Source organism: Columba livia, chromosome 5, assembly GCF_036013475.1.
Source record: "Columba livia isolate bColLiv1 breed racing homer chromosome 5, bColLiv1.pat.W.v2, whole genome shotgun sequence".
NCBI lineage: Eukaryota > Metazoa > Chordata > Aves > Columbiformes > Columbidae > Columba > Columba livia.
Genome location: NC_088606.1, coordinates 25,554,273 through 25,566,985, shown reverse-complemented (window position 1 = coordinate 25,566,985; position 12,713 = coordinate 25,554,273). Strand labels below are relative to the sequence as shown.

General features: G+C 42.1%; 1 protein-coding gene across 12 annotated transcripts in view; it reads left to right on the top strand.

Moving 5' to 3' along the window:
• Window positions 1-12,713, top strand: part of YLPM1 (YLP motif containing 1) — a 51,667-nt gene that overhangs the window by 9,213 nt on the left and 29,741 nt on the right. For 8 of the 12 annotated variants that reach the window (XR_010472882.1, XR_010472881.1, XM_065063932.1 and 5 more), the window contains exons 5-7: window positions 4,407-6,743; window positions 9,530-9,635; window positions 11,712-11,955. Coding sequence is in view for 9 of the 12 variants with exons in the window: in XM_065063932.1 (XP_064920004.1) it covers window positions 4,407-6,743; window positions 9,530-9,635; window positions 11,712-11,955 (2,687 nt within the window). In the remaining 3 variants the exon portion in view is untranslated. Of the gene's footprint in view, window positions 1-4,406; window positions 6,744-9,529; window positions 9,636-11,474; window positions 11,956-12,713 lie in introns of all 12 variants that reach the window. The other 4 variants (XR_010472880.1, XM_065063926.1, XM_065063927.1 and 1 more) reach the window with 1 other exon arrangement.

Genomic DNA, 12,713 nt, shown 5'->3' with positions numbered 1-12,713 from the left:
GCTGTTGTAAATATTTCATGTCTTTACTGTCCTTAGTTTAAAGATGATAACTCACAATTGAAAGATTCCATTCCAGTCATATAAATTCCCAGCATTTTGTCAGTGGTACTTGGAACACAGTATAGGAAAATCTAAAGCAAAAATAGTGAAGGATTGTTTTTAAGGTGTTGCTATATGGGGTAGCACTTTAATGTAGGCATTCTGAAAGGGATTCAGGAAAGTATTCATATATATATTCAGTTGAATGTACTAATGTACACAATCACTGTCAATTTAGATGATAGCTATTTTTTAGAAACAATAAGAAGTATTCTTTGTAATTCAGCATTTATTGCAGAAATAACTGAAAATTTGAAGCTGTTTACCAGTACTTGAACTTCTAGTGTTCTGCAGTTGTATGATCATCCTATTTGATGCACTTTTTAAAATGGCTGTTTGATAAGACAGGTGGTGCTTGTCTTAAGTAGAAGTCAATGGTTTTCTAAACATGTAGCATTACTTAGTATTCAAACAATTATAAGCAAGAGAGAGAAGGAAGGAAATGAAGATTTGAGCCTTGGGATCCTAGTAGTAGAATTCTTTTTCACTTTTTCTTTTGCATTACATCATTATGGTCTTGATTTTGAAGACCGGTGTCTTTTATCTATTGGTAAAATACAGTTTTGTTCAAATTTACGGCTTCCTTTTATCAGGTGGATGGCTTGCTGCCTTAATGTAAAGCTGCTCTAAAAGCCAATGTTCTGTGTCTGTTATGTGGTTTTAAACCTGCTATATGGTTTAATCCAAGATCTTAATTCTTGAATGTTTTTCCTTCATACTTGACCTGATACCAGGTTGCAAAAACAACATCTATTCTGTCTGGTCATTAGTTCAAGATGGGTTGATGCGATGCACGTGAATAAAGAACAGTGGTGTTCTGTTAAATACTTTCTATTCTTGCATAGTCTGCTAGACTTTACAATCATATCTTCATGTTTATTTCTCTTCTCTTTGCTTCCAAAGTGATTATTCTAGTTAATTGCTAGCAATGTAGATTAATTTTTTTATAACTTTCAATAATTTTCTGCCACCTGATGGTTTTTAAATAGTGTTGTTTATGGTCCTGGGGATTTGTTGGATGTGCAGTTCTGAACAGACTTTTCATCATTTCCTAGTGTATCTGTGTGCATTCATTTAGAGCTCAATAATATGCAGTGATAGGCTGTGGATAATAAAAAATTTCTAGAATGCGCATACAGGAGCTCTGGTTTTGAGTATACTCACAGTATTTAATTAACACTGTAACCTTTGTGCATTCCTGTATTGTGATTGTATGACCATTCTAGGGTTTTATCAAAGCTTTCCCAACAATTTGTTCACAGTTTCTTCTCAGTATAGTTAGCAAAGAGAGTCTTAATACATTTTTAACTGAAACTTGGATAAATTAAAAATGTTGTGTATTACCTGCTGCCATCTGAGGTGATGACTAGACATATAAAAAGATGCACACACCCTTCACCTCTTTCGAGCAATTAACTTTTCTGAAGAAACTCTGAAGAACTGGCTTAAACTCATTTTCAGAATTTTGGGGTTGAAGTGTGTTTTACAATATCTAACCTTCTACCTATACCTTCCATGTAAAAGTTAATCCCTCAAATCTAGGTTATCTTGCCACTGTGCTTTGTAATTTCTTCTTTTTTCTCTTCCTGTTCGTCTTGACCTGCCCTTACCCCCAAAAAAGGAAGTTACGCTCCTAACTTACCAGGATTATTAAAATTCTTTGATGTTGTGTAAATGATCTTATTTGCTGTTCTTAACTAGGTGGTAATGACTTTATATCCATAGATTCATATAATAGTTTGGGTTGGAAGGGACCTCCAAAATTCACCTAGTCCAGCCCCCTGCAATGAGCAGGGGCATCTTCAACTAGATCAGGTTGCTCAGAGCCATGTCCAGCCTGGCCTTTAATGTCTCCAGGGCATCTGCCACCTCTCTGGGCAACCTGTACCAGTGTTTCACAACCCTCATAGTAAAAAATATCTTTCTTGTATCTAGCCTGAACCTGCCTTCTTTTAGTTTAAAACCATTACCCCTTGTCCTATCACTACAGGCCCTGCTAAAAAGTCTACCCCCATCTTTTTTGTAAGGCCCCTTCAAGTATTGAAAAGCTGCAATAAGGTCTCTCCAGAGCCTTCTCTTCTCCAGGCTGAACAACTCCAGCTGTCTCAGCCTTTCCTCATAGGAGAGGTGTTCCATCCGTCTGATCATTTTTGTGGCCTCCTCTGGACCATCTCCAACAGGTCCACATCTTTCTTCTACTGAGGACTCCAGAGCTGGATGCAGGATTCCAGGTGGGGTCTCACCGTAGCAGAGTAGAGGGACAGAACCACCTCACTCAACGGGCTGGTCATGTTCTTTTTTTCCACGCAGCCCAGGACACGGTTGAGCTTTCTGGGCTGCAAGTGCACATTGCTGGCTTATGTCCAATTTTTTGTCCATTGGTACCCTCAAGTCCTTCTCTGCAGGGCTGCTTGCAATCCCTTCATCTCCCAGCCTGTATTGATACAGGGATTTCCCCAACCCACATGCAGGACCTTGCACTTGGCCTTGTTGAACCTCATGAGATTTGCATGGGCCCACTTCTAGAGCTTGTCCAAGTCCTTCTAGATGGCATCCCATCACTCAGGTGTGTTAACCGCACCACTCAGCTTGGTGTCATCTGCAAACTTGCTGAGGGTGCACTTGATCCCACTGTCTGTGTCACTGGTCCCAGTATGGACCTGTGAGGGGGACACTGCTTGTCACTGATCTCCATCTGGACATTGAACTACTATGTGGAGCTACTACATTGACCACTACCCTCTGGATGTGACCATCCAACCAATTCCTCATCCATGGAACAGTCCACTCATCAAATCCATATCTCTCCAATTTAGAGAGAAGGATGTTGTGCAAGACCATGTCAAAAGCTTTACAGAAGTCCAGATAGGTGACATATCTAGCTCTTCCCTTGTTCATTGATGTAGTCACTCTGTCACAGAAGGCCACTAGGTTGGTGAGGCAGGACTTGCCCTTGGTGAAGCTGTGCTGGCTGTCTCAAATCACCTCCCTGTCCTCCATGTGCTTTAGTATAGCTTCTGGGAGGATCTCTTCCGTTATCTTCCCAGGCACAGAGGTGAGCCTGACAGTTCAGTAGTTCCTGGGGTCCTCCTTTCTACCCTTTTTAAAAACAGTTGCAGTGTTTCCCTTCTCCCAGTCACCAGGGACTTCACCTGATTGCCATGACTTATGAAATACAGAGAGCGGCTTGGCAACTGCATCATCCCCCCAGGATCCTGGAATGCATATCATTGGGTATCATGGACTTACATATGTTCAATTTCCTCAGGTGGTCACAAACCTGATCCTCACAGTGGGAGGGACTTTGCTTCCCTATTCCCTGTCCATCCACTCCAGAGGTGTAGGAAGAGAGCTTGCCAGTGAAGACTGAGGCCAAAAAGTTGATTGCCTCACTCTTCTCCTTCTGTGTTGTTAGCCATTTGTCACTCAGGTTAATTGGGGGATACACTGTTTTTTACATTCCTTTTCTGCCTGACATACCTATAGAAGCCCTTCTTATTCTTCTTTGTGTCCCTTGCCAAGTTCATCTCCAGCTGTGCCTTGGCCTTCCTGACTCCATCCAGTGAGATACAACTGTGGATCCCAAACATACAAACAACTTCAATTCAAACATGAATTCTCTATTTTGTATAAAATCAATTTGACTTGTTCTAGTCTACAGTGTAAATCAGTATTTGAGCATATGCTTAAAGATTGGGTTTTTTACTAGATCAGCCTTGTTAAATATGATTGCAGGAAATTCTTCATTAGTTTGCCTGACCTATTTCCTCATATTGAGACACCAGCAGTTGTAGGTGGTCTCAAAAGAAATTAAGAAAAGTGATGCAAGATAATATGCCTAGAACAAATAAATGTTTATCTTGCATGGTACTGGACGATAACACATTTTGTTGCACTTTCTGAAAGGTTCTATAACTAAGGATTTTTCTAGATGCCATTCATCACCAAAGTCAAGTAGGCTTGTTCATACTGTCAAAAGTTCAACAAGAGTTGTTGATTACAACAAAACTTCTGTTAAACATCTAATTAGTTTGCCAGCTTTTTCGTCAGGTTTCAGTCCTGAGATATTTAAGCTGAATTTCCTTTTAGGGTTGCATTATCTGCAAGTGGCTTAAACTGTTCTTCAGTGGACAATATTGATTTGAAGAACTTGTCTCTGTGCTTCTGCACTGGTTCAGTAGGGATTATCCTAAGACACACTGCGATTCAGCAGTTAGAAGTGACTTTGGGGGTGGATGAAACTGTCTTTCAGGGGATTTTGATTTGACACGTTCATTTGAATAAAATTGCCATTATGTCATCTATAGATTTGATGGACCTCGAGGAAGAGGATATGACAGATTTGAAGGCTCAAGGCAGAGAGGCCCTCGTTTTGACTCCCAGCGCTCAGAAGGATACAGGTCACGTTTTGACCGACAGAATACAGATGGACAATCTTCAAGTAGATGGGGGACTATCCCGCGAGGACCAGCAGGACAATTTTATACTTCAGCAAATGCATCACATGGACATGGTTCCCGCCAGAGTGGTCCACGATGGAGGGGTCCCAGGCCCCATTTGGGACAGCAGCAGCAGCAGCAGCAGCAGTCACAGACAGACTCAGAGTCAGAAAACAAAGAACCTTTTACTGACATAGCTGCTGATCAGCAGACTGTAAGCAGAACACAGTCTACTCCCGACACGCAGAGTACAGGTCCCATTGAGCTGAATGAGGACCTGACAAACACTCAGCAGGAACCATCCAAACCTGAAGTCAAAGAAACTGTTTCAGACCCTCCTAAAAAGTGGACATGGAGTTCACATGATCCTAACCAGCAAGTAGAAGAGTCCAAAGCACCTACTCCACCTATTCAAAACCAGAAATCAACATCCCTTTCTAGTAACCCTGTAGCTTTGCAGTCAGATACTGCAAGAACAGCCGATGCAGTAACCCCTGTAACAGGAGATCAGGAGGTGGAGTCCCCAGATGGCCAGTTGATTGCTTCAGATAGCACTCAGGACCTACCTGAACCAGAAGGCAGAGGGAAAGGGCCATTTATGCATGAAGACAGAGGCAAGGGACCAGGAAACAGAGGAAGAGGTCAAGGCAGACTGGATGATGGCCGCGGCAGAGGGCAGGGGGATGGCCGTGGCTGGGGAATGGGCCGTGGCAGGGGGATGAGAAGGATGGATGGTGGCCGAGGGATGGGAAGGATGGACGGTGGTTGGGGAATGGGCAGGATGGATGATGGCCACGGCCGGGGAATGGGCAGGATGGATGATGGCCGTGGCAGAGGATACGTATACAGAGGCAGAGGGCAGGCTAGACAGGCATCCATCCGTGGCAGAGGGATGTTCCGGAGAGCAGGCAGCAGGGAGAGGATGCCTGATAGGCGGTCAGGCAGCAGGGAGAGGATGCCAGATGGACGGTCTGGCAGCCGAGAGCGGGGACTAGGTGGACGATCAGATAGCCACGAGAGGATGTTCTCTAGCCGAGACAGAGACCTAGCTGGGCGGACAGGCAGCCGGGACAGGGGACGGGCAGGTAGCCAAGAGAGAGGCCCAGTCAGGCGGGCAGGTAGCCGGGAGAGGGAGCCCATGCGACGGGCGGGTAGCCGGGAGAGGGGCCCGGTCAGGCGGGCAGGTAGCCGGGAGAGGGGCCTGGTCAGGCAGGCAGGTAGCCGCGAGAGAGGTCCCATGAGGAGATCAGGTAGTCGGGAGAGGGAAGCAGGAAGATCTGAAACATGCAATATAGATAAACCCATTCACCTAGGAGATCACCCTGATAAATTGCCTCCGTACCACAGAGATGAGACATTCAGGGGTTCTTGGGGTCATGAAGATGATAGAATGCAGGAGGAATTTCCTTTAGATAGTCAAGATGACCATTCTTTGGAGCGTGAACGATTGGATGACTGGGAAAGAGAACGGTACTGGAGAGATCACAACTCGGATTATCAGGATGATTCTGTAGATGCGTATGACAGGGATGAGAGGTTGCAATCCCACCAGTCATTACCTCCATTATCTCCTCTACCACCACTACCTCCTTTATCATCTGATCATGACAGACGAGATTCGTGGTGGGATGACTGGAAAAGACCAAGAGAAAGAGAACTAGAGAGAGATCTAGACAGGACTGGAAGATCCTCAGATATTTATGATCAAGATAGAGATAGAGAATGGGATAGAGACTGGGACATGAGACCTATGGATGAGAGAGAAATGGGGAGTCGTGATCTGGATATTCCCTCTCTGCCACCACTACCACCTCTTCCACCTCTGGACAGATACCGCGAAGATAGGTGGAGGGAGGACAGGAACAGAGATCATTATGACAGAGACCTCCGAGACAGGGGGGAGCTGAGAATTCGAGAGTATCCAGAGAGATATGACACATGGCGGGAGAAGCAAGACTACCTTCCTGAAAGGACTGACTGGGAGAGGGAACGGTTGTCAGATAGGTGGTATCCAGATGACGGAGACAGACTGCGGTCTTTGGATGATCGTCCAGGTTCATCCCTTCCTCCACCTTCACATTCCTCTGATACGCTGGGAGCAGATTCAAACCTGGACTCTGACCAGTCCTTGCGAGGGGTGATGGTCCTTAGCCAAAGACAACATGAGATAATTCTGAAGGCTGCCCAGGAGCTCAAAATGCTTCGGTGAGTTGCCCGGTTGATTGCTAAATAGGCTTGTTAGATTTTCTTTATCCATTGTGGTAGATGTTGTGGTTTTTTTTCCTAAAACACTGAACTTCTGAGTTGGTACACTTCACTGATGTGGAGGACATTAATTTCCTTTTGGATATCTTTGTGATAAATGTTTGTTACAATGTATTAGTATGTTGTAATGCATTGATTTTTGTTTTTCTGACCTATCTTTCCCTTTCCTTCCAATACAAATTAAATAGTCTGGGTTTGACTAGGAGTAGCTAAATTTTGACATCCAAGCTTTTCTTGGGATTATGAATCAGCCTCCAATTTCAGTTATTACATGTACAAGTCAGGTGTAGCTATAAACAGCCATATGGGCAATTTGGCTGTTAATGAAGTTTTTAAAATCTTAATCAGGAATGGGCTGAGATTCAGAGCATTTTTTATTTATTATTGACTCCCTCTCCTCTGCATGCCTTTCTCACAGAACAAAGTATACATTTATAAGTATTCTCACATTTTATTATATTGCACATATAAGTAGTAGTGATTTTAAAACTAATTTGCTATAAACTAATGTCAAACGTTTTTGCCGACACTGACTTTGATTTGATACTGGGATCACACTTTATCTATTTGTAGAATGAATGAGTTATGTCAACGAGGCACCTGTGTTTGTGGTGGAAGGCTTCTTAGTTTCCAGTTCCAGGAGTTCATTTTGTCTCACTCGGATGCTTTTCCAAACCTGAAAATAATGTTCACCCTGGTTTTGGAAGGAGGAATTGTTCTGATGTCCTTTTGTAAAAGTCAGGACCTTAGCAAGCTTTTGGAACCACCTTTTTGGACACTTTCTCAGTAATGGAGTTGCAAGATAGATGCTATGAGAACCTTTTTCACGGTGGTGCTTCTGTTCATACTCCTTAAGCATGTTCTGTTTCCCCTTTGTGGCTATTACACAAAATATTTAAAGCATAGCTATGAGAATAGTGTGGTGCTTCTGTGGAGATGCTGCTCCTTTCCTTATTCTTTGATTTATGCAGTGTAATGGCTTCATTTCTTTTCGCCACAGCATGATACTAGGAGCTCATGTGGAACAAGTTGTTTGGAGTACCCCCATCACAGCGTTTGTGGATGGACTTTTTTTTTCCTTAAATAGGTGGTTGTCCCTTTCCCAGTAAATATAGCCTTGTCTGTTTGTTACTCTCCAGAAAGAGATCTGTCCACATCACCTGCCCAATCTTTTTGTTACCCTCCTTTGTCATCTGATCAAGTGAGCTTGTTCATAATCGCTTTTCAGTCTTTTTATTAGTGTCAGATGAGCTCGTTGATAATTGCTTTTTAACACTTACCTATCTAGATCGAGATTAATGTGGTTCTTAATTCACACAATGGAATTTATTTAATTTTTGGATGCTTCTTACCTTTTAATTAAAGCATATGTGAGTTTTTTCTTTCTACAGTGCTCCCTCATTTGAAATCCAGCATCGTCAGTGAATAATTTTGTCAAGTTTGGTTGATCTGAGTTCTGATGATCAGCATAACAGCACTGATAACAATCAAGAGGATATGAATGCAAGAGTTCACCAAGACCACGTTTTAGAAAGCAACTACTAGACTCCCTAAGCTTCAATAGGTGTTTATTTCAAAACAAGGAATAGCATATCCTCTTAAATATCAGAAACATCCTAGGGCTCAGTAAATTTAGTAATGTAAGAATGAAGAGAGCACATACCATCTCTCCAAGTTCTTTCATTGTGATTTGGTGCACTAAATGTATTCACTTTAAAAAAAAAAAAGTTTTTTACTATTTTCAGTGAATGAGATGTTTCAGAGGAGATTGTAAAGGAAAGAGAAAGCATCTTGGAGGCAGAGGTTCATGTGTTTCATCCTCTTCATGAGTTACTGAGAGAACTAAGAATTGGTGCCTAGTGAAGATGGGGTTTTAATTTCACAAACAAGATATTATGCTAAAATAATGGACAATTAAAATGAATGTGTGGTTATTATTAGTGCATTTAGATTAAGCCATGTTGAAAGATTCAGAGACATTTTGCACTTCTCTTGAAGGTGTCTTGTTTACAGACATATAAAATTGCTAAGCATCTGTCACTTAGTTTTTCTTTGGGCACTACTTCAAAACATGCAACCACATAAACAAAGAGTTATTAGCCATTTTAAAAACTGGATAAAAGACATGCAAATGGAAACTGAAAGGAAATAATATTGAATAGACGGATCTTTGTAATCCAGTGGTTGTGGTATTCACTACTGGTCCTGGTCTCTGCTCCATAGAATAGGTAACATTTTGATATGTAAACCAAGGAAACAAAAGCTAACGGCACTTCTTTGTTTTTAAATGCTGGAGTTTCTGTTGTGGTTTGTGTTGGCCTCAGTCCTGTTAGTGTGCAGCCCAGAGCAAGTCGCTGAGGCACACATCTCTACTGGGCTTCTGGTTTGCAGAATGTGGTGTCAGAAACTAAAATCTAGCTTTGCTCTTTACTGTCAAATTGGAGTGATTCTGACCAAGCGCAAAAGCATAACTATATGTTGCAGAGGAAATATGTGATCATAAAAGGAAGCAGCTAGTATATGAAATACCTCCAAGGTTAGGTGAATGTGAAACGGGGATTTCTGAATCATAGTGTTGACCGTGTAAACCCTGCTGTGTCCTTTTCTTCTTCGGACTTGGCCCATGATGCTACTGCAGTATGTGGTTTTCACTGTGAGTGTTGATTTCTTTGATTTTTTTCATTTAAGCTACAGACTGATAACACTTCCTTGTGATTCATGTGCAGAGAGCAAAAAGAGCAGCTACAGAAGTTGAAAGAGTTTAAACCTGACATTTCCACACAGGACACTCCTAGATCACAGAACACAAGCACAAGACCGGGTGCCTTTCAGGTAAATTAATTTTGTGTTAACTTAATAATGTGCTGGTAGCAGTTACTGTTAATGTGTATGTCAGATCAGCTCTTCACTCTGTTAGTCAAACTTTTCTGTGCGGTGCCTCCTGAGCAGCCCTTACAACCTCATTGATCTTCTGTTGAGGCAAAGCAACTTCATAGTTTCTTTAGGTTTTCCAAAACCTTTCTTACTCATTCAGTCCACTGTGTCTTTCGAGCATGACCCATTGGGGCTCAACAGCCCAGATTGCTGTGGGATGATGCGCAAGAAACGGTGAGCTCTTCCACAACAGGGAACCCTCCTGTTCCCTGCCTAACTAGGTTCTGATGCTGTCTTTCAGTCTTGCTCTGCTTTTTCTACTTCAAGAGCTCTTGCTTCTTTCAGGAAGTTAGATAAATTTGAGGATTAATCCATCAAAGAATTGAGGTATTTTAATGTAGAGGGGACATTAGCTTTCTGTTTGCTGTCTTATTAGGAATTCTCCTTACCCTCTGCAATATCATAAAGTGCATGGAAGGTGACATTTGTGTACTTCTGTGACTCATCTCCTGTTGCGATGCAAGTTATTCCTCAGCTGCTTAATCTCCTGTTTGGTTCTGAGAACTCTTCTCAGCTGCTTATATTTGGGTTTTTTGATAATTCACACCAGGTCAGAAAACAACTGAACTTCTGCAGTCATATTAACTCAGGTTTATAAATCCTTCCTAGAGCCAATAAACGATTTTGTTAAATGTATGTTGGAGGAGATACCTGAGTCGATGCACAGTCTTTATTCATCATCACATCTTAACCCCAAAGTTCTTGGTACCAGTAAATTTAGCTGACCTCTGGGTCTGACATTCAGCCCAACCAGGCTTTGTTTGTCCCTCCCTCCAGAGAAGTGTTACACAGTAAATGAGGCACTGCAAGTTTTCTTTTGCCTAGTTGTTGTCTTCCTTGTTTACAGTGTCTATAAAGTAAATTAATGGAAGCAATTTGTTCCCAAGAACTGCAGATATGTTGATGCCTTTAGGAAGTGAATTTACTCGACTTTGATATTTTGTATCTCAGAGTACCTCATCCATCTGCCTAGAGGTATGCAGAGAACTGTTGTCTTTCTTGGGATTCCTGCCTTCAGACTTCTGCTATGGCTTTGAACTGTTACTACAAAGTTCAGCTTTGTGTCTACAACCATTCTGCAAGTTTTGTGGCATCTTGCTGATAAGGCTGCCTGTAGCTTGGCATCTGCCGTAGTGCTGAAAAGGCTATTGTGACACAACACGTGGGGTTCTGTGGGAATGTTTGATTCATGAAGGGGTTTTGTTGTGTTGTTTCGTTTGTTTTTTTCCGCTGGGCAAGACCTCCCAATTTCTTATGTTGATCTGATGTTGATTGCATTAAGGGGTTTCCAGGTGATTCTGTTCTCTTGGAATTTTTCCAGTGACTTCCACAAAGAAGCTGGCCTTATCAGTCCTTTTGTGTCTCACCAAGCTGCTGTACTTTCAGAATTTTTCAGCCTCCTCACAGACAGCAGGAATCTTTGCAGACAGCAGGAGTCTTTGAGAGCAAAACTGTTGTAGACACTTTTGAACAGAGATAGGTCTGCTGGAGCTTAAATTGGTAAGGTTATTTTGAAGGAGAAAATAAATAGTATTTAAACCCTCACATAGTGAACAAACACCAGATTAATTCAGGCCACCAGTTCTTGAAATACTGTCCTCCTACCTGTAGCACCTTGATGGAGGTACTAGAAAATACTGATGATTTGATTACCGGTTGCCATTGTGCTTACTGACTTACAGAGGATGAGAGGAGGTTAGGTTACAGATCTACATTAAAAGTGCTTTCTGCATCTAGGTCTCTTCTCAGCTATCTTCAGAGGCACCAGTAGAAGCCCAGGCTATTAAACCTTCTCCTGCTGTTATTATAAAGCCTCCTGTGTTGTTCAGACAGCCCACCCCTGTGACAAGACCAAGTGCCCCACTGACAAGGCCTGCTACACCTATGACAAGGCCACATGCTCCAGTTTCTACTCCAACCACAACCCCAAGTCATGGTCAGTCTTTAAACCCATCACCTTCTGCTGTGGAACAGGAACGCTGGGATGAGGATTCTTTCCACGGACTCTGGGACACAAATGAGGATAAAGGAGCAAATATGGAGTACGAGTTGTGTAAACAGGAGTCAATGATGCCTCCACCCGTCTCCTCACCTGTGAAAGTACCTGATATTCACACCTCTGTTCCGTCAGTCGTACCAATGTCCCTTCCTCCAGTTATTCCACCGGTTCCTAAAGCACCTGTAATTCAGCAAACTGTAGATTATGGCCACGGGCGAGGTGGGTATTACAGTGTATTTGTTTGTTCTGTAATGGAGAACTAATTAGTCCTCCTAGCTTCTTTCTAAAGGAGTGTGCGATGCAAAGCGTGCCACTCTGCACTTGACCTGTGGGCTACCTACGCTGCGATCTAACGCTAAGCCTTGAGTTTAATGTTTTCTTCAGTGTTGTGATTATGGGCTGTTTCATGTGAACTGAATGGTTATAGCCTCGTCTGCTTCTAATGAACACCAACTGATGTGATCGCATCAGTGGTTTATATTTAGATTGATATTGATACTTGAATACCCTTAATCCCTTTGTAACTGAGTATGGAAATAACTGTGCTAGAAAATACTTCAGATTGTTAGAGTTCTTAGGTGTGACTTAGTAATTTATAGCAGAATCTGACTGGTATTTGCATTATTAACATACTGCTTGGTGAGTGTGAGGTACCCTCTAGACAGGGAGAGAGGAAAAGTCCTAGTTCTGATGGACGTGCACACTAAACAGGCATTTAACATATAAACAGGGAATGGCTCTGATTTTAATATTGGGCTTATCAAAGCTAAAATTCAGCACTATTTTTTAAAATATAATTAATTTCTCTCATTCTTTAACAGGAGTAAAATCATGTTGTAAATAAGTTTTTAAATTGTGCATTGTCATTTAAAGAACATTTTTTCTCTCCCTAAGGTGCCAAAGCATGAACTGAAGTCATATCAATTCCATTAAGTAGATGGGTTAATAAAAGCTGTTGGAATTATTGTCACTGTTAG